This window comes from Hemicordylus capensis, chromosome 3, assembly GCF_027244095.1.
Source record: "Hemicordylus capensis ecotype Gifberg chromosome 3, rHemCap1.1.pri, whole genome shotgun sequence".
Classification (NCBI taxonomy): Eukaryota; Metazoa; Chordata; class Lepidosauria; order Squamata; family Cordylidae; genus Hemicordylus; species Hemicordylus capensis.
Window position 1 is genome coordinate 217,658,376 of NC_069659.1, and position 22,240 is coordinate 217,680,615.

The 22,240-nt window shown below is 43.5% G+C and overlaps 1 protein-coding gene and 1 non-coding gene across 4 annotated transcripts in view; both read left to right on the forward strand.

Annotated features, from left to right (window-relative positions):
- Nucleotides 1-22,240, forward strand: part of NRG3 (neuregulin 3) — a 1,024,900-nt gene that overhangs the window by 927,470 nt on the left and 75,190 nt on the right. For all 3 annotated transcript variants that reach the window (XM_053306235.1, XM_053306234.1, XM_053306236.1), the window contains one exon: nucleotides 20,467-20,569. In XM_053306235.1, the coding sequence (XP_053162210.1) occupies nucleotides 20,467-20,569 (103 nt within the window). The remainder of the gene's footprint in view (nucleotides 1-20,466; nucleotides 20,570-22,240) is intronic.
- Nucleotides 11,871-12,023, forward strand: LOC128352618 (5.8S ribosomal RNA). The gene has a single exon (XR_008320537.1). It is a non-coding gene; the product is annotated as a 5.8S ribosomal RNA (ribosomal RNA).

A 22,240-nucleotide genomic window follows, 5' to 3' on the forward strand; every position in this document is an offset into this window, starting at 1 on the left:
CATACTTCATGGAAGGGCCACCCCTGTATTTAGGTATGCTTTAAATGTCATGAGGGATGAATATGGTACAGACACTATTCCACACTCAGAAAAGACTAAACTTCTCACAAAATTAAAGCATTGATATCTGAGTACAGGCAGCCAACTGAGTGAGATTCTACGTCTTGACTCTACCAAGGCCGTTTCCACTCAGGTCCTTCAATACCAGTAAAGTAAATTTGTACTGTAGAGTTGCTGTCGACTCCTGACAACCACAGAGCCATGTGGTTTTCTTTGGTAGGAGGGGTTTACTATTGCCATCTCCTGCACAGTATGAGATGATGCCTTTCAGCATCTTCCTATATCTCTGCTGCCTGAAATAGGTGTTTCCCATAGTCTGGGAAACATACCAGCGGGGATTCGAACGCAGGCAAGTTACTTCCCGCCTGCACCATTAGGTGACTAAGCTCAATACCAGTAGGTCTGTCTTAAACTTCAGTTCACTACGCCATAATTAATGTTGGACCTGTTCACAAATGAGGATAAGGGATCCATATGGCTCCATGGCCCCAACCCAGTTAGATCCAATATGCATTTTGAAGCAGTCTTCCCTATCGGTATCTCTAGCTGGATGGAGAATTATGTTTAAAAATAGGTGATGATTCCCTAGCTCAGTCCAACAGCTGGAGCACTAGGATTCTGATTCAATCTGCTGGAGCACTGGAATACTAATTCTGTTCCAAGTGCCATGCACACAGATGGCACTGTGTTAATACTAATTTCATGTGCTCTGTGAATAAGAGCCCTATATTCATGGTTCCTTACTTCCTGCTGCTTACTTACTTTGTCCTCCTTGTGCTGAAACCATCTTCTGTAAGATCAGTGTGTATATTTCTGGCTTTGTGGCCAACATGTACACTGCAAAGAGGTGGCTGAATAAGGGTTTTGATGGAAATTCCATTGATGTCACAATACAGAGAATAGTGATAACTGGCAAGGTTGACACAAAAGCAGCTGAGGAACAGTTAAGTGAGGTCATAATGGATCTGCTATTGTGAAAGAAACTCTCCCCAGATATTATACTTTTAAGGTTAGTGGGGAAGGTCTTGCATCCCAGGTCTTATCACCATGGTATTTCACTAGTGAAGTACTTGTGAAATCTATTTGATAAGGCTAGGATTGCAAGACTCAGGAGTGTAGCTATATTTGAGCGGGTGGGTTAAAAGAACCCAAGGCCCCCAGCTCCTGAGGGCCCCCCTGCTCCACCCCTCCCTATTTTCTTCATTACCTCCCTCACTCTGAGGGGCTGCCGGGGAGAGGGGTGAACATGGGGTGCCTCTCCCCTAGCTATGCTCCTGGCAAGACTCTAGCAGATAGCTGGTGCAGCATAGTAGTTAAGAGGCAGATAATACTGCCTTTAGCATGGACTCAATAGATAGTCTCTTAAGTAAGCTACTGATTTTCAGCCTCTGCATCTGCAATAAGGAGACGACCCACCTCAGTGTTGCTACTAGGAGTCTAACAAGTTAGTGTGTGTTAAATGATCTGAACACTCTCAAAAGCACTATACTAATGCTAATATCTATTACTAGTTGTGGTGTTTTTGGTTAATCCATTCCTTGATCCAGGCCAGCTTTTTAATGGGGCTTTAGTTATTTGTATTCCAGCCCAGGAGTAGAGGTGGGGCTAACAAACAGCAAGCAGCAAGAGCACTTATAAGCCGCCTGACCTTGCCTCTCTGTACATAATATCTATCTCATTAAACCATTAATCTCATTAACCTGATTCAACTCCACTGTCTTGTCCTTGTGTACTATAATTCTTTCCTCTGGATTCCACACTAGTATCAAACCCTACTTCAACTATTGTTTTGGTAGTATACTGCTATGCTATTTTTATTTGACATGGCAAAGAGAAGGAAGCAGGGTTATAAGTTTCCTCTGTTCAATAGGTGTTAGAGAGAATGGATCTCTACTAGTAAAGATTTTCATAAATGCATCTGTTGCTCAAGGAAAAAATATGGCTGTGATAGCATTCTGCACAGTGGGGTAAAAAAATGGCAACATATTCACGCATATTCACTGATGGGGTCGCAACTGTTGGTGAATGACCAGGAAAGGAATCATGGGATCATGTTGGACAGCTAACTGAAAATGTCAGTTCAGTGTGCAGCAGCTGTGAAAAGGGCAAATTCCATGGTAAGGGCCATAAAGAAAGGGTTTGAAAATAAATCTGCTAATATAATACCATTATACAACATTATACAAAGGTGCAGCCATTTTTGGAGTACAGTACTGTGTATAGTTCTGGTCACCATAACTTAAAAAGGATATTATAGAACTGGAAAAGGGCAGAACCAAAATAAGCAAGGGGCTAGAAGACCTTCCTCACAAGATCAGGCTACAAGGTTTGGGACGTTTTAGTTTAGAAAAAAGGCAATTTAGGGGAGACATGTTAGATGTTTATAAAATTATGTATGGTGTGGAGAGAGTGGACACAGAGAATTTTTAATCCCTGTCTCACAATACTAGAACTAGGGATAATTTTATGACATTGATTGCCAGAAAATTTAGGACTGACAAAAGTACTTTTTCGCACAGTGCATAATTAATCTATGGAATTCTTTGCCCAAGGATGTGATGATGGCCACCAACTTGGATGGCTTTAAAAGGGACTTAGATAAATTCATGAAGGATAAGTCTATCAATGGTTATTGGTCTTATGTCTATGGGCTACCTCCAGCCAGGTTCAGAGGCATACCAGTTGCAAGGGGGCAACAACAGGAGAGGAGACACAAATTCATCTCTTGGTTGTGGGCTTCCCAGTGGTATCTGGTTGGTCATTGTGGGAAACAGGATGCTGCAGTAGATAGACTTGGGCTGATCCAACAAGCCTGGATGTTGTATGGGAATGGGCTCTGTGTATACAATGTTTAAGTATAGGCCAGGGAACTTGTAAAGATAGAAGTCCATAGGTGTGGTTATTTATTAAGGTTGCTAATAAATTTTGGTTGTTAAGAAAATCAAGGAAAAGCTGGGAGAGGTCATCCAGAGATTTGGTCTGAGATGTCATCAATATGCAGATGACACTCAGCTGTATCTGTCTTTTTCATCAGACACAAGTGAGGTGATGACTGTTCTGAATCGGTACTTGGGTGCAGTAATGAACTGGATTAGGGTGTTAGTTAGTTAGTTAGTTGTTTATTTACGATCTTAGATCAAACATCAATATACACAGAATATACACAGTAAAAAGAAAATAATGGAGACAAAGTCTAAAATGTCATCAAATATATAAAATCAGGAATCTTTGACAGTAACCAATTGCTGTGCTCTAGATTCTCTTAGTTTGGTCAATGTGTGACAAAATTTAGCAACCGCCAGGGATATTGTTGGGTCCCTGTCTTCTAATAAGCATATAAGAATTGTCTCCACTGAGTGGCTTTGGAGATCTTTCAGATACTGAGATAAAAATAAATCTCTTTCATCTGTATAAAGTGGGCAGTGTAACAGTAAATGCGTCAGTGTTTCGGGAGCAGCTCCGCAAAGGCATAGTCTCTCCTCATAGGGTTTTCTCTCAAATTTCCCTACTAGCATCACTGAGGGTAAAGCATTCAAGCGAGCTCTTGTAAACGCCCAGCGCAGCTTTGGTGAATAGATTGTATAGAAATAAGAGGCTGTGACCCAGTCTTTCTTAGTGCTTAGGAATTGTAGCGGCCTATTTACGGAGGCCCTTTCCTCCTGGAAATTTATGTCCCTAAGCCTTTGTTTGACTAGGGATCTTGCTGTTGACTCGCCCTGTTCTAACAATTGTACTGGGCAGATTAGGGTGAATAAGATGAGATTCAATCCAGACAAAATAGAAGTACTGCTGGTCGGTGGTTTCTTTGCCCAGGTGAATGATGGTCAGCCTGTTCTAGATTGGATCTCACTCCCCCTGAAGGACCAGGTTCGCAGCTTGCGGGGTACGCATTGATCCAGCACTGTCAATAGATGCTCAAGTGGCCTCTGTGGTTTGGAATGCCTTTTATCCGTTGCGACCATATCTGGACAGAGATAGCTTGGCTACAGTTACTTATGCTCTGGTAACCTCTCGCTTAGATCACTGAAATGTGTTGTATGTGGGGCTGCCTTTGAAAATGGTCCGGAAACAGCAGCTGGTAACAAATAGGGCTGCAAGATTATTAACTGGGACTGGATGTTTTGAGCATATTATTATGCTCAAAACATCATCATCATCATCATCATCAACAACATCATCATCCTCAATAATAATATAATTAATAATTATAATATATTTATTATTAATAGTATATAATTTATTATTATTTTCATTATTTTACACAGTCAGACAGCTGTTATTGACTGGTTTGTTTTATCCAGACATCGAGTCCTTCCCAAGGACCTAGGATGCCAGAATTTTATTGTCAATGTTGTTGCTGTTGTAGATATCGTCGCAAAATATAGGCTGTTCCCAGTAAAGCTGCTTTTTGTAATTGGCTAATGGTGATTTCTGTGGCCCCTATGGTGTTGAGGTGCTCTTCAAGGTCTTTTGGAACTGCACCCAGGGTGCCAATTACCACTGGGATTATTTTGGTCTTTTTTTTCCAAAACTTAGATTTGTTTTTCTTCTCTTGCAATTTTCTAAAATCATTTTGTCAATCAGCAGCTGGTTTTTAAAAAAATATTATTAGGGGTGTGCAATTTGGATATTCGGTGATTTGGTTCGGGACCCGAACCGAATCACCCCTGTTCTGTTTTGTACCTGAATATGGGCCACCCGAATCACCCTTGATTCAGTTCGGATTCGGATTTAATCCGAATCCAAATCCGAATTGATTCGGGTGAAAAAAGGGCCCAGGGACAAAATTTTGTGGTGGGGTCATAGTTCCCAATGGGTGCAAGCTACCACCCCAATTTCAGGGGGATTGGGCAAAGGGCTGATTTTGGGGGGATTTTTTGAAGTTTTAGTGACTTTGGGGCAGTTCGGGGGCATAGCATCGGATCTGGGCAAAAAGAGTGGGGTGCGGTGATAGTGCCTAATGGGTGCAGACTACCACCCCAATTTCAGGGGGATTGGGCAAAGGGGTGATTTTTGGGGAATTTCTGAAGTTTTCATGTCTTTGGGGCAGATTGGGGCAGAAAGTGGGGCCTGGGGCAGAAGAGTGGTGTGGGGTGGTAGTTCCGAATGGGTGGAGGCTACCACCCCAATTTAAGGGGGATTGGACAAAGGGGTGGTTTTTTGGGAATTTTTGAAGTTTTTGTGTCTTTGGGGCAGTTTGGGGGCAGAAAGTGTATCTGCCCCCAAAAGGGTGGGGTGGAATGGTAGTGCCTAATGGGTGGAGGCTAACACCCCAATTTCAGGGGGATTGGGCTGAGGGCTGTATTTTTGGGAATTTTTGAAGTTTTGGTGTCTTTGGGGCAGATTGGGGGCAGAAAGTGGATCTGCCCCAAAAGAGTGGGGTGGGCTGGTAGATAGTGCCTAATGGGTGGAGGCTACCACCCGTGCCCAATTTCAGAGTGATTGGCCAGAGGGCTGGATTTTGTTGATTTTCTGAGGTTTTTCTTCATAAAGTGCAGTGTGGTAGATTGATTCATTCATCACAATTATAGTAAATGCGAGTGTGAAAAAGTGAAAGGGGTCATGAGAGTTCTTTAACTGAAAAAAATCTCATTTGCTATCATTGAATGAGAATTCACACCTCAGAAGTTTTTCTGAAGGGATGTTATTCCCTTATTTTCATATGATTATGATGAATGCCCCAAAGTCACATTCCCCAAAAATCAGCCCTTTGCCCAATCCCCCTGAAATTGGGGTGGTAGCTTCCACCCATTGGGCACTACCACCCCACCCCAAAAATTTGCCCCTGGGCCCTTTCCCCCCAAATCGATTCAGATTCGGATTTGGGTTAATTCCGAATCTGAACCCAATCAAGGGTGATTTGGGTGGCCCATATTCGGGTACAAAACAGAACAGGGGTGATTTGGTTCAGGTCCCGAACCGAACCACCAAAAATCCGAATTGCACACCCCTACTATATATACTTACTTATGACAAAAAATCATTGAACATAGTGGGACTAACTTACATACATATGATTGGGCTTGCACAGCTTATGATAGCTATTATTATTATTTTATTTTATTTTACTACTGTTGTCATCATCTATATATGTTTATCAACCAAAACAAAAAACAAAACAGTTTTCAAAGCTGTTTACACAGAGAAAGAAATAAAATGGTTCCCTGTCCCAAAAGGACTTACAATCTAAAAAGCAATATCAGATAGACACCAGCAACAGCCACTGGAGGGATGTTGTGCTGGGGTTGGATAGGAACAGTTGCTCCCCCTTGCTAAATATAAGGGAATTACCACATTAAAAGGTGCCTCTTTGGTCAATTAGAAGGGGTAATCAGTTAGATTTTATGGATAATTATACCTAACACAAAGTATAATTGTTCCCTGAGACCAAAGGATGTAATTAATTCTCAGGGACCCAAATCTAAAATCAATTCAGTTTTGAAATAACAACCTTGGTATTAGGGTGTGTGGATATATAATATATTAGAAATATATTAGAACTATCACCACTCAAGTGATTACTCTACCTCAGCTTATCTGTTTTAACTGATTCTGTAATTTTATGGATATAAATGTTTCTCTTTGAATGCACTTTCTAAGGAGCAGCTCTGGCTTGAATGACGTTTTGCCCCTCCTGAAGCATGCTAGAATTCAAGTCATGTCTTTGTCATACTCATTTAATATGTTTCAGAAGCCCTCTGAGAAATGTTGGGTGTTACATTGGAATTCACTTGGGATTCCCTTCAGATTGCTGGGATGTAGTGGGAACCTCTGAAATTGCCCCACATTTCACTTTAGGTGAATTCATGTCATGATTTTGGACCACAGACAACCTAGAAGCCTGACAGGATGGAAATCTGAAATATTAGGGTGTCCCATAGAGGTCAAATTTTAAGTGAATACTAGCAATGGGTATTTTGATTAATATTAGTAATGAACTCCTGTTTTCTTGAATCACAAATAGCTCACCAATTTCAAGAAGCCTATATAAATGTTCACTACAATATCCACTTTTTATCAAAAGTTGTAAATTGGCTCAGGTTTTTATTCATAGTTGCAGTGGATTAAAAAACATGTGCCCTCAGCTCTCCGACTTTTCCCCTTACACATTTGAATTATTTTTGTTAAAAAAACCAACAACTCGTGAAGTACACCAGCACTCCTGTGCAGTAATAAACAAACACTGTTTATGCAGATACGCATTAATACATTTTTTTTAAAAAAAAATGACATCTGCAGAAACACACCAGAACTTCTACACACTTTTTAAAAGAATAGGCTCTATTTTTAGAAATGGTTCTGTTTCAGCTGACATTTTTATTGCAGCTTTTACTCCCCAGTCCACAAGACTATACCAGTGTGCCTGTGCAATGTAAAAGTAATATATATTTAAATCTCTGGAGCTTTCCATGATTTAAATTATAAGCAGAAGACCATAATTAGGAATAAGGGAATTCATTGAAAAATACAGTTCAGTTTTGCAAAATGGATAGATTCATATTTTTATTTATTTCAACATTTGACTCCATCATGAGTGAATTCAAGCATATTTGGTTATTAAATATAACCAGCTTCATTCACTATTCATGCTTCTGTAATGAATTTTAATGGGGGAAGTACTATTAATTGTGCTCCTTTGTAACAATATGAATTGAATTCACACCTATGAAACATTTTGACACAGCTGTCTTGTAGAATGTTTTCCACGCATTTCTGTAATTTTCTTAATATTCCAGGGAATTAAAGAGATCACACGGAGTCATGCACAGAAATGTCCATGTTGTTTTAATTACTTACAAATGCAACACAGTCTGTCTTAATTAGTTGAATGCTTGAGTCACAGTACTTTTTTTCCATTTCTTTTTCAAAGGCAAGAGATTCCTTTCGGTTTTTCTTTTCAAACCCGTTGTGGTTTGGTTTTGATTTGGTGTGGAAACTGACTGTATTATTGTCAGACACCTGGAGGATATCAGACCTATTGATAATCAGGGAATATGACCAGGGGTGTAGCAAGGTTGGAGTGGGCCCAGAGACAAATTTTTAAATCCCCCCCCCCACTGAAGTTCAGCTCATGAAGTAAAGAAATCTTAAATGAGGCTGAATAGTGGTAACAAAAAGCATAGTTATCTATCTATCTATCTCCTATGTGCCACAATAGAACATCATCCTAAATTATTTTTTTAAAGGTTTGTAAATTGTGGACGATGCAAGTCATTTAATGGTACTAGAGATAGACATGCTGTTCTGGTAGCTCCACGACTTAACACTGACATCAATTTCGGAGGATAAATAAAACTGAAGGAAGCCCGGGTGGGTGCGTGGCTGGGGGAGTCAGTCATGTGACTTACCGGGGGGGCAAGGCAGTGCACCCGCAGACAACTGTCTCCCCTTGCCCTTTTATAGTTACACCCCTGAATCTGACCACACTGACCTCATTTTGCAAAGGTATGTGTGATAGGGCTGTACACCAGACGTTCCAATGCCATTGAATTTTTAGCAGCCCCCGGGTGCCAGAGAGGCCTGTACTCTCCTGTGGCCCTCTGTGCACAGTACCTTCTGTTTCTGGCACCAGGGGGACCTTTTCACTGGGCATCACCAGATGTCATATGTTCTCCCAGCATCAGTACCATCCTTAGAGGGTGCAAATTGGGTCATTGCTCCAAGTCCCATGGCCAGCCCTGCTCCAAGTCAATGGTGGTGGCATGGATATTCCAAGCTGGAATCTCCCTGTCCACTGCTGGCCCTGAAGCTCAGCTCCCACCAAGCAGGTACACTCCTGACCCAGCCAGGCCCCTGCAGCACACACTGCTTGGCTGTGTGAAGTGCAGCTGCCCAGAGAGGAGGACAACCCAGCTGAAATCACCACTGTGTGCAGCCAAGCAGAGCATGCTGCAGGGCCTGGTTGTGCTCTGTGGGCCTGCAAGGTGGGGAGACTCCAAGCAGGAATCTCCCCATCACTGCCATTTCACCAGGGCCTTACATCTCCATCCTGCCACCTGTACCCTGCATGCTCCAAGGGACAGCCCAGCCCTGTTCACTGTTTACTGTTTCCCAGCACCCCCATATGGTACTGCATGCAGTTCCAATAGATTTCCTATACAAGGCCTAATCTACACATACAACAAATGAGGGGGTAAAATATGCTGGTCTGGACTGTTCCAGTCTGTAGTTTAGGGATTGTATGTTTTTCATGTTCCCAATGAAAAAAAATCCATTGATAGCTATCACAGAGAGAAGGGCCTCCCCAACCAGGGATGTATCTAGGGTGGGGCAGGTAGGGCAAGTGCCCCAGGTGCCACTTGAAGGGGGTGCTATTTTTTATATAATTTTTTTTAAAAATGGCTGCCAATAACAAAATGGCCAACACGCATGTTCAAATGGCCTCTGTGAGGCCCTAGGCGATGCCAGGCCTGCAGAGGCCATTTGAGCATGCATGGTGGCCATGTTGTTTTCAGCTGACTTTTTAAAAAAAATAAAAAATGGCCACCACACATGCTCAAAAGGTCCCTGCAAGGCCTTAGCGGCCAACGGGGGAAGGGGAACCTTTTCAGCCTCCACCCCATGGCCTTTAGGAAGCCCCCCAAAGGGGCTACTTATATAATATATAAGTCACTGTACACATATTCAGATAGGCACTATGTACAGAGAATCAGGGCTTGTGAATACTGAGCTGAAGCTTATGAGCTAGGATTGTATTCATTTGCTCTTACTTTGCTTCTTGTGATAAGTGAGTTAAATCTGATGTCTTAATAATATGGCTATTAATGGTGAGTTTGTCTTTGAATCAGTGTGAAATCCTTAGTATTAAGGCCCACTGGGAGTTTCTTGCTCTCTTTCTCTCATTTTAACTGTCTTTCTGAAATATTAGAATATATTCCAAGCAGTGACAGTTTACTCTGCATATCCTTTAATTATTTTCAGAGTATCTGGGAAAAGTCAAATTCTCCATTTATTTTTAAAACTTACATAATAGTGATGCTACAATGAACAGAAGAGAATTAGACAGGCACTTCTGTTTAGTTTTCCAAGTACACCTCCACATAGTATTTGGGTATTTCATGAGCCCCAGCATTCTGAAATTTGTAGTTTGCCAGCATTTTTTGGTCTGGCTACGTCCACTGCTAAATAGTTTTTGAAATATTAAAAGATTAACGAGCTTGATTTGTATTTTTGAGCTGATATTATGGTAAAGTTATCTGAAAGATGGGTTTCATATGTTTGGACAGGGGGCGCAATTTCAGTGCTTGCCTTAGGCGCTATTTTCCCTAGATACGCCTCTGTCCCCAACATCTAATGCTAACCCCTGCTAACTGGACAAAGATGCACCTTTTAATGTGGTGATTCTCTTTCTTTAGCAGGGGGAGAGTAACTGGCCCTATCCACCCCCAGCACAGTACCTCCAGTGACTGTTGCTGGTATCTATCTTATGTTCCTTTTTAGATTGTGAGCCCTTTGGGGACAGGGATCCATCTTATTTATTTATTATTTCTCTGTGTAAACTGCTCTGAGCCATTTTGGGAAGGGTGGTATAGAAATCGAATGAATGAATGAATGAATGAATGAATGAATGATGTTTTGTATTCAAGGAGTGTGTGGGGTGTGTGGGGGTTGAGTCATGATGTTTCTCCACCTGCAGTCTGAAGTGATAAAGCCTAGGAGCAGTTTGTGTTATATGATCTGTTTGTCACAGAACTGAGCCTAATTTTCTATGCTGTATCCCACGTAGTTCAATTTGTAGCTTCGTTTTCATGTTTATTTGCCAGGTAGATTGATTTAAATCAAGGAGATTTAAGTCATTGATTTAAATCACCAAGAGGGGAAAAAAACCACAGAACGACATCAGGATTCCAAATGATGTGCCTTCACATATCTCTTTTTTTAAAAAAATAGGGCAGATCTAATAACTAAACTATGTTAATTTGCAGCATAGAGAATTTACATCATGTAGTAGGGTATATTTTGTATAAATTTTTCGATAACTTGGTCATTAGTAATTATTATTATTATTAGTAGTAGTAATTTAGGAAATATTGCATAATACATGATTTTTTAAATGTAATGGATAACTTAATGGATACCAGTATCAAAACTGTAGATGCAGTGGTAGTACATTAGGAATGGTTGCTGTTGTTATTCTGCTTTCCAGCAAACAAAAAAGCTAACCAAGCAGTTTACATAGTAAAAGAAACAAGACAGTCCCCTGCCCCAAAGGGCTCACAATCTAAAAAAAACCCACACAAGGTAGACACCAGCAATAGCCACTGGAGCAAACCACACAAACAAACAAAACAGGTCTTATGTTTCATTAAACTAAACAACTCTCAAGAACATATTTTTGAGTGGAAAAGAGTGCTTCAGAGGGAACAGAAGATTGGTGAAGATCACCCCCCTGTGTGGGCACCCATGCTGCTTTCCTCATTTTCACTTCCTTTGGTGCACTCACAAAGCATTAGTCTGGATGTCAGCTATTGGCCCGGTTTATACATAACAGGAAACTGGAGGTCTCTTCCCCTCTCGTTCCCAAACCTGGAATGTATGAAATGGGGAATTACAGTTATTCTCCCCCCACAATTTTTTAAAGGACCCCCAGTTTCCCTTCCCAAACCGTGCTTTGTCACCTTCAGTTCTCTCGAGGTTTCATGTGCTAGACCTCTGTTTTGCCTGTGCCCGGTCCGTCTGGAGAAACCCGCCGTGTGTGTTGAGAGAGAGAGAGAGAGGCGCAGACCCGGCGCTGCCCCCGGCCGGGATGGCTTGAGCTGAGCTGGGGCGGCCCCCAGAGAGATTGACGAAAAGCCGATGAGACACATGACAACTCTTAGCGGTGGATCACTCGGCTTGTGCATTGATAAAGAACGCAGCTAGCTGCAGGAATTAATGTGAATTGCAGGACACATTGATCATCGACACTTTGAACACACTTGCGGCCCCGGGTTCCTCCCGGGGCTATGCCTGTCTCAGCGTCGCTTGACTGTCAATCACCCCGCAGCGCCCGCCGCCCGGGGCACGACTGGGGGCCTTCCTGGGCGCCGGAGCAATGGCGCCCAGGTCCCCCCAGTCCAGACCCGACGCCCTCGGGGATCCCGGTCTGGGCGGTCCGTCCCCCCCTACCCTGCGCCGGCGGCGCCTCCGCTGCGCCTCACCCATCTCCTGAGCCGGCCGCCCTCCCGCCCTCTGAGTGGATACGGGCCAGGCCGGGGCTCTCTCCGCCAGGGCAAGAGGAACATTAAGCCTGGGAAGGGGGGTGTCTCGGCTAGGGAAAGTGGAGCATTAAGCCCCGGGGAGGGTGCCCCCCCAAGTGGAAAATTAAGCCTGGGGGAGGAGGCCTCCAGGGGAGCAAGGAGCGCGGTCTCCCAGCGTGGCCGCCGAAGGGCGTGGAGGCCAGGTCTACCTGTTGATATATTTTTAAATTTTTATCCATCCTGTTTACTTGTCAGTGAATGTTCTCAATGCACATTTTCAGGCATGAGTTCCATTTAATAGAATGGATCTGCTTCTGCTTGAAAGATAAACTTGGACATGACCAACATTAAAAATGGTCAAGAACAGTCAAACATCAGTAAAACCCAAAATAGTTTACCAAATTTATTAGTAATTTTACAGTGCCAGTATAATGTTTGTAAGTTGGGAATCTGTGCTTTACTACACTTAGGGATTTGGTGGCAGTGGTGGTGAAGCTTCTGGAAGCAGTGAACTAAGCTGTTCTGATGCTAGAGAGGGGCAGGAAGGTAGACATGCCTAATGAAGGAAGGTTGGGCAAAGCAGAGGCTAGGAAAGGAGGAGGCAAGGGCTGAGGAAGACAAGGGAAGCAGGAGGAGGACTACAAAAGGATGATTGAGAGTGGTCCAGAGCAATTAAGTGTGGGAGGAAAACCCCAGAGGGAAGTGTCTGATAGGGAATTGGAAGGTCAGAAATGTTATAAAGAAAATTGCCAAAAGAGGTGTTCATCAGGATCTGAATAGGTGAGAAAAAAGTGAGAAAAGCTGAAGTTCACTGGTTGACTTGAAATAACCAAGCAACTGAGACTTGTGGGGTTTCAAATAAACATATTGTCCACTTTCATGGTTGTGTGAGGGTTATCTTATATAGGCTGCTTCCTGTAAAGCATGAAATGACTAAGTTGCCCATCACATGGTACCATTTAGGATCTCTAAAATTAGATTTAGCTAAATATTGGACCTTGAAGTTCCCATCATCCATCAGGGTTTGACATGTTAGGATGGTGAGATAGCAGATTCTCACTGTCTATTTACATGACTTCTTCCTTCAAGCCAAATTTGCAAGGCCCCCTCCCAGGGGCATAGTTAGGGTAGTGGGAGCTGGGCCCTGGTGGCCCCCATGGTGGCATACACCCCCTGTGCAGGCATGCAACCCCCCGTGGTGTACAAATGCAGCTCCCTGCTCACCCGCAGCAGCACCTTGCCACCACTCTGGCCACTCACCTGCCTGCCTTGGAAGCCAGAGGTAGGGATGTGGAAGCAGGAAGGTCTGGCAAGCAAAATAGTAGGAGGAGGCTGACAGGTGGGTGGGCAGCAAAGGAGGAGGAAGATGGGTGGGCAGCCGGAGTGGTGGCGGAGGTGGAGAGGCAGCAGCAGAGAGGTGAGTGGGTGGTGTTGGAGGAGGAGGCAGGCGGAGGCAGCAGGTGGATGATGGCAGCAGCTGGAGCCTCTGGCAGGCTGGAGGGGCAAGGGAGGAGGGGATAGCTGAGTGACGTAGTTCCCAGACCCAGTGTGGCTTGTGTTCCAAGGACACCTTGAAATATTGGTAGTTCTACCCCTGCTCCTTCCCAGAGGAAGAGGCAAGCAAGGACTGCTGCTCTTTCCGTTCCCATGACCCTTATCACGGCTTGCTGACGCAGAGAGGGTAGGTGAACAAGAAGCCACAACAGGGCCAGGGGGCTTCAGGAACCGGCATTGGTTCCCCTGCTGAAGCATGGACCACAGAGGGTGCCCATCCATGCTGATCCCTGATGCTAGTCATGCAGGAATGCAAGGATGCTCTTTACTGTAAATGATCATTTAAAACTAGAATGGATTTCATCTTTTGACTGTTGAGGACTGCTATGAAAGTAACTTCATGTTACTGTTCTACAAAAGCCTAACATGGAAGATTGGAATGAGGTGACCACACAGCCACAGTTTCCGGGGAGTCTCTTTTCTGTGATGTTATGTTTTACTGCTGAGGGCATCTTTGTGAAGCAAACACATGGATGAGATCAGCCAGATTGCACGAGTCTTTCCCACACAGTCAGTACTTGAATCTGCCCCATCCACATAGCTGCATCATCCACTTGCAGCTGCTAATGGGATCACACAGAAGAAGAGTGAATCCCATTTGGCTGCAGCTGCTTGTATTTGTAAAGGGTACCTGGGTGCCCATAGTTGAGCTATATGAACTGCATTTCTTTTCAGCCTTTGCATTTTCTGCATTTTCATCTGATTTTTAGACACACACACACGCACGCATGCGCGCGCGCAACTGCTACTGTTGAACTCAGCAGATGATTTGAGTGGGCTCCGGCTACATACCGAAATTGTGGTTCTGAACTTGAGATGGTGGAAAACAAATATTCGCAGCTGTTTTGAAACCTGTCACTTTTCTGTGTGGAAATACATTTATTTTAAAATATTTTGTGTTGATGAAACTTTAAAAAGATGTAAAAGAAGTATCAAGTATTTTTGAAGCATATAAATCACTGAGGCAAGTCTCACAATCAGTGAGACTTGCCGAAATGAGGTCTGTGGGGAGAGCAGGCTTAGCCCGCTCTCCCTGCAGACAATCACCCACGGAGCCCTGGGCAGCCAGATCGGCTGCCCACACGACTGCTGGCTCCATCACGGAGCCAGTGGGGGCTGCAGGGATCGGGGGCTGTGCAGCCCCTGGAAGGTCCAGAATGTGTGTGGGGCATGCTGGAGAGAGACCCCCGAGCCTGGGAGGCTGTTTGCAGCCTCCTGGCCGGGGATCTCCTCATGTGTTGCCACAGCACAGAGCTGCACCGTGGCAATATACGATAAAAAAAAATGGGAGGGGTAATTGAATGGGTTACTCGGTTTGGGGAAACCAGGCTCACCTGCGAGCCCAGTGCTTCCCACAATCCATGGAAAGCGAGCTAAGCTCCCTTAGCCCGCTTTCCACTGATTGTGAGAATACCCTCTCTACTGGGTGCTCTTCTGTGAAAATGATGCGCTTGTAAGGGCCACTACACACCCCAAAATGCAAAGGGTGAATGAGGCAAACATAGCTTGAAATGTGTCTCACATAGATACACTATCAGAGATCCAAGATTGTCTACGCTCCTCATCAAAGGGCACACTTGGTTGCAAACCCATTTTGCTGCCACATAGATTTCAAAAGGAATGTTAAATGTGTGCTTGATTTCCCCCCCATTGAAATTAATAGGATGTAAATGCTTTAAAATGTAGCCATTTTTCAACCCTTTTGATAATCTTTTCTAATACAAAGTAAGAACAAAAACCACCTGTGACAATTAAAATGTTTTAAATGAAAAATCTGCATGCATTTTGTCAGGAAAGGATGGTTTTTACTCTGAAAGAGAACTGAAGAACAATTGGTCCGATGCAGCAATATGTTCTGTGCACAGATTTGCCAGTGCTTCCTTTCAACAGCAGCTGCAAACCCATGTGTGCATTCTTTTGTACAGATGGATCCCTCCCTACATTGGAACGAATAGGTAAACACTTCATTCACAGATCTCTTGATTGGAGCCTGTATTTATCCAATACCCAGAATATCTATCAGTGTTTCTGAATCTATAGGTTTCCCTCTGTGGCCTTATTTTTTTCTGCTTTTATAATATTTTAATGAATAGAAATATAATCCAGCCAATCTGATTAGTCAGTTTGTATTTTATTAAGAAAGCTTTTGACATAAAAATAAATCACTTAAGAAATTATTGATTAATTTCACAATGTGGTGCTCCAGGTGCCTATTATTGTCCAGGGCTCATCCTCATGTGATGTTTTCTCTTACTGTTGATTTCCATTTTCTCCCTCTCTTCAAGTTACTTATGTGATAGTGATGTTTACTAGGGATATTGGTTTTAAAAAATCAACTCTCAGGGAAATAATGTCCTGTGCATTGAAGCAAAAAGAGGGCGGGTTTAGACATAGCAAGGAACTACGGGTCCAAAGGAACCGCAGGTCCAATGGATCCATGGCCCCATTTTTCCATTCTCCCATCCACATTTGGACATTGGGGAGAGGGGCCTCTCTGCAGTCAGCGAGACTGCAGAGAGGTGGGGGAGCAGGCTATGTGAGTTTCCTTCTTGACAGAAGGACAGCCCACACAGCCAGCTGGGCCAGAGTGAGGGAGGAGCTTCCTCCCTCAACTCTGGTCCCTTTCAAACCCATACTATGGTGCCAGCATTCAAATGTAGTACTGGCACCACATTCAAAGTATATGCTGAGGATTCCAACATATATACCACTCAAGATTTATTAAAAATGAAAAAAAACAGTATAAGAAATTACTAAGGGAAAAGAAAACGCTGGCTATCAGGGAGACCTGGGACCACCTGATTGTCGCTACCAAAATGGAGAACCAAACAGAGTTTTGGCACCTTGTATCCCAGCCCTTGGGGAGGGCTCCCCTCAACCCATCCTCAGTCATCCCAGCTGGGGTGTGGGAGCGTCATTTTCATGCACTGTATACACAGGATGGTCCTTCTGTTTCAAGATTAGAACTAGACGACAAACATTTGCCATGTTGGAATTCTGTCACCTGCTCCAAAATTGAGGGACTAGTGAAACAGTTGAAGTTGAGTAAGGCCCCAGGGAGTGATTATATAACAATCGAGGCAATACGTAGTAATTTGGAATGGTGGGCTCCCATATTAGCTTCTCTATTCATTTATATAGACTGCACTGCAAAAGTTGCGGCATTGCCATAATAGTACCTATATACAAAAAAGGTAAAAGAGATGAGCCAGGTAACTATTGCCCAATTAGCCTTCTGAACATCATTAGTAAATTGTATACCAAACATTTAAATGGGAAACTTTTAGACTGGCTCGAATCTATCAACATTCTGGCGGTTTTTGCAGGCTGGTTTTCGCGAGAGAGGCGCTCCCCTATTGATCAGGTTAATATTTTACACCATTTAGTCGAGAAATACACCCATGGCCCAACGTCTACCTTATATGCGGCCTTTATTGATCTCAGAGCAGCCTTTGACCTTATCTCAAGGGAGAGACTCTGGTTAAAACTAAGGGATTCCACCATAGATAAGTGCCTACTGCTACTCATATACAAACTCCATGAAGACTCCCACCTGAGGGTGCGTTACAGTGCCAGAGGTCATCTATCAGCAGAAATACCGACTCAAAGGGGTGTCAGACAAGGTTGTATTCTGGCCCCAATTCTCTTTAATTTTTATATTAACTCCCTGGTTTCCCACTTAAATGACCCAGATTTCCACCCACCCCAATTGGCAAATAAACATCTCTCAGTTCTGCTTTACACAGATGATATGGTCTTACTAGCACAGACACCAATTGGATTGAAGTGGGCACTTGCTTCATTAAGTATTTACTGTGTCGAAGAGGTGTTAGAAGTCACCTATTCAAAAACAAAGGTGATGGTCTTCGCAAAGCGACCTAAGTCCCACTTTTGGCATATGAATGGCCATACAATTGAGGAAGTGAGAAATTTCAAATATCTTGGAGTCATTTTGGATACTTCTGGAGGCCGAAGAGCTCACCTCAGTTATGTCATCCAAAACGCCCAACAATCAGCTAATGATATCAGGTCTTTCTTTTTTTACCAGAGGAGCTCTCTTTATTCCAGATGCCATAAAACTCTTTGCAGCTAAAGTTTATTCGCAACTTCTGTATGGTGCCCAACTAGGCCCATTTGAGAATTTCACCCCCCTGGATGTAGTACAAACTAAATTCTTAAGAACAATCCTCCAGGTCCCTTGTAGTGTTTCCAACACTGTTCTTAGACGAGTGGTAGGAATTTTCAGACTAGAAACGAGATTCTGGCTGAGCATTTTTAGGTTTTGGCTGAAGCTGATCTTCTTCCAAGCAGGCTTGGCTCCCCTAACACTTCTTGATAGCTATGCCTCAAAATGGAAGGCAGCACTCAAATTCAAATTACAATTTTACGGTCTCCCCCAGGATGAGCACATCAGGATGGGGTATGATCAAGCCACGAAGGTTATTAAACTGTGTGTCTTGGGTATAGAACTCCCTGTTGAACTAGCAAAGCTGCCAAGAGGGATCTATGTAAGCAATCCGTCTTTAAATGTAAAGCCTGCAGAATATCTAAACAGCCTGATAATAACAAAATTCAGGAGAGCTATGACTCTCGCTCCCCCACCGCAGTTCTAGAGGGGAAGTTTAAAAAATTACCATATTCAGCCTGCCTTTGTCCTTGTGGCTCAGGGCTTATAGAAACTACTGCCCACATCATCCTTTATTGCACATTTTACAAGGATATTCGTATAAATTTTATTGCCCCTCTATTAACGAAGTTTCCTGGTCATACTAACGTGTTTTATTTAGATTATCTGCTGTCCAGTTTTAATGATTTGGTCTCTGGTAACGTGGTCAAGTTTTGCTACATAGTCTGTAAAACTCGTAAAGAACTCACTATCTAATCGGTTGCTACTGTTACTGTTACGGTTATTGTTTATATATTATGCTGGTCAATGGTTGAAATAAAGAATCTATCTATCTACCTACCGCAGAAATGAAATTTGTGATGGTGAAACTCCACTCTGACTGAAGGTTCAGAGTGGAGTTTGGCAAGGGAAACCATGGGTTGCTTTCCCCCACAAACTCAATTTCCCTGACCTCAGACATTCGGATTAGGAAACGGGTGGTGAAGGGACCGACAATTTCCTATTTCATCTGAACTCAGCCAGAGACTGTGGAAAGAAATTTATTTTTGGTTTGGTTTGATTCCTTTCTTTTCAGTGCTGTAAATCTTTCAGTGTTTTATGTTGTTTGTATGCTTGGAAGCCAAGGGAACAACATGGATACCAGACACAGGAACACCACATAGTCACAAAGGAAAAACAACTGTATTTTTTTAGGGGCGGGGGGGGCTGGATTCCGGCAAACTCTGTGAAATTTTATCATGTTTAAGAAATAGGGCTGATTCAGACATCATGTGGAACCATGGTTAAATGTTGGTTTCACATGACATCTTTGAGCCTTGAGACTGTGCATTTCCCCTTCCTTTGCCTGTGTGAATTGGAGAAATTCTACTTGATAGGAACAAACCAAGATCAGTTGTGACTTCTGAACTAACCTACTTTGGTTTTATTCTAACTTTCTTGATTGAAATAAATAAAGATGTAAAAAACCACTTCAGACCTTCAGTTCACATCTCAGTTTATTTCAAGTAAATAGGTTAGAATAAACTAAGATAGATCAGTTTGGATATTTTGACCAATCTTAGTTTGTTCCTAACCTCAACTAGAAGTAGAATTCCTTTGACTCCTATGCAGGTCAAGGAACGGAAGATCATGTGGTCCAGCGGCTAGGGGAGGTCATGCAGAACTGAGATTTAACTATGGTTCAGTGTGATATCTGAAGTCACCCTTTCCTGTTTTGTTTTGTTTTTCTGTTCCCTTGATATTTTTTAAAAAGCAGGTAATTATTACCTAGGCTAAATGCACAATGTTCATGATAATTTTATTCTCATCCAAAAGCTGCTTGAAGGGAACCTCATGGGAAGTTTGTTTCTTTGCTAGAAACTTCTAAATCCAAAGTTTTAGAAGACTAGCTAAGGGTGGAACTATGAGTTACCAGGAATCCAGGACTGTCTCTGAAAAAAGCATATATTTATCAAGTTCTCTCCCACAACCCCTCTAACATGAAGTAGCACTTTCTGTCTGATGTGACATAATCTTAACACATGTTTCCTTGTTCACAGGAAAATGTAGGGTACAGAAATGCATCTTGTGATGACAGACACAATATACAACTATATTATTATTATTATTATTATTATTATTATTATTATTATTATTATTATTATTATTATTATTATTTTCAAAAAAATAGGGGTGGAGAATAAGATGATTCCCTACCCTCGCAATCTAAAAACAGACACAAGGTGGACAGTACCAATAGCTACTGGAATTATGATGCTCTGGGGTTGAATAGGGCCATAGGGCCAGTTGCTCCCTCCCTGCTAAATATGAGTCACCACTTTAAAAGGTGCCTCTTTGCCCAGTTATCTGACAACTGGGGGCAAATTCAGAACATGTCTCCAGTAACATGTAGTTCCACCTTAAGCCACTGATTGTTTATCCAAGCCCAAACCCACAAACTGCCCTTCTTTTGTATTAATATCATGCTGATTCATGCACTAAAAAATCCTCCCATGTTTAGATGTTGCTGTTTAATGTTGTCATAATTTTCAATTTTACTGTCCACAGAGAGCGAAGAGGTTTACCAACGGCAGGTGCTGTCTATTTCCTGTATCGTCTTTGGCATAGTCATAGTGGGCATGATCTGTGCAGCGTTCTACTTCAAAACAAAGTAAGAGCCTTTGTCAAGTCTCTGTCCTGTCCTTATGCCTTTTCAGTGTATTGGTGTTTCCTTCCACTAGTACTAATAGAATCTATGGCATGTTTCTGACAAAAGTGAAACATCAGGGATTGTTATACAGTATACTTATACTTTCCTTCTGTGTCACTGTGCTATAGAAATATATATATACTAGTAAGTGTAAGCCCGTTGTAATAACGGGCTCTAGTGGGGGGGGGTGCTGCTCTTGGAGCCCAAGACCTGACGGGGAGAGTGGAGAAGGGGAGGCTGCCGCAGCTCACCGTGTACCACACTGTTGCCACAGCAGTGGCCGCCGCCATCGGGGCCCGTCGCCCCGCCGCGGCCACCGCCACCTCAGCCCGCACTCTCCTTTGGCGTTGGCAGCGGCCGCTTCTCCTCGGCCCGCCGCTCCTCCTCCTCCCGGCCCTTTCGCTGTGGCCGCCGCCATCGGGGCCAGTTGCCCCGCAGCGGACACCGCCGCCTTGCCAGCACTCTTTTCCCGTTGGCGGCGGCCGCTTCTCCTAGGCCGCCGCTTCCCCTGTTCCAACATGCCCGCCCGTGTCTGGGCGGCCGTGTCTTTTTGGGCCGATCTCTGCGCATGCCCAGAACGGCCCAAAAAGACACGGGCAGCACAGCCGTACACCTAACCATTTTATGGTATAGGATTATTATCTTGGGTGTCTCCAGGACCAACACTCATTGTTTCATTCATCTGCGACTATGCACAGGCACAGAGGAATAAGAAGGGCTTGGAAAGATTGCATTTCCTCTTCTTTGATCTCATCAAAGGACAGACTTCCCCCAAAAGGATGGTAAAGCAACATTTTCATTTGTTACAACGCTGGCTTTGGATTAAGCAACTGTGAACATTCTCGAGACCATTTCTAATTTATAAAAGCAATAAATAGATTGCATGGTGATGCTTGCAAGTGGTTAGAGAGTATCCATTTTGATTCATAACAGATTTATAGAGGTAAATGCAGAGAATCTGGAAGTCTGTATGACTCAAACTGCATCACAACTCATAAGATGCACCTGATATCCTGTAATGATGGAAATCCAAGCCTGCTTAAAAATGAAGAAAATATAAGGCCATGCACACGACCAATAACGCAGGTGGGGAGGAGGGCTGGCATGGAGACAGGCTCCTGCCTGCCTCCCGGCACATGAGCGATTGCCGTGTAAAGGCTCTGCCACTTACTGCAGCACATGATCAGAGACACAGCAAGTGGCAGAGCAGGGAGCTGGAGGAGGAAGTCCTCTGGCATCCCTCAATGCACCATGTCAGGAGTGCAGTGCATAGAGGGATCGTCCCTCAGCCAGATGCTCTTGCTGCCCAGCTCTGTGTGTGCACGGGCTGCCTGCAGCCCACACACACACGTATGATCCCAAACCTGGAGTTAAAGGCACACTCACGCCCTTAAACCCAGGATAAAGCCTGGGGTAAATTGGGGCCGGGGCAGCTCTGGGATTGGGTTTGAACCCAGCGCTTCACATGGGCAGCCCAGCCCGGGCTGGGCTATCCAAGCCTGGCTGCTCGTATGAATAGATTGGTTACAATTCATAAGGACCGGACCTCCTCTTGCATAGACCCTCATAGAAATTTGCACTTAATGAGTTTCTTCACACAATTAGTGTGAAGGCCCTCTAGGGGGTTTGTGG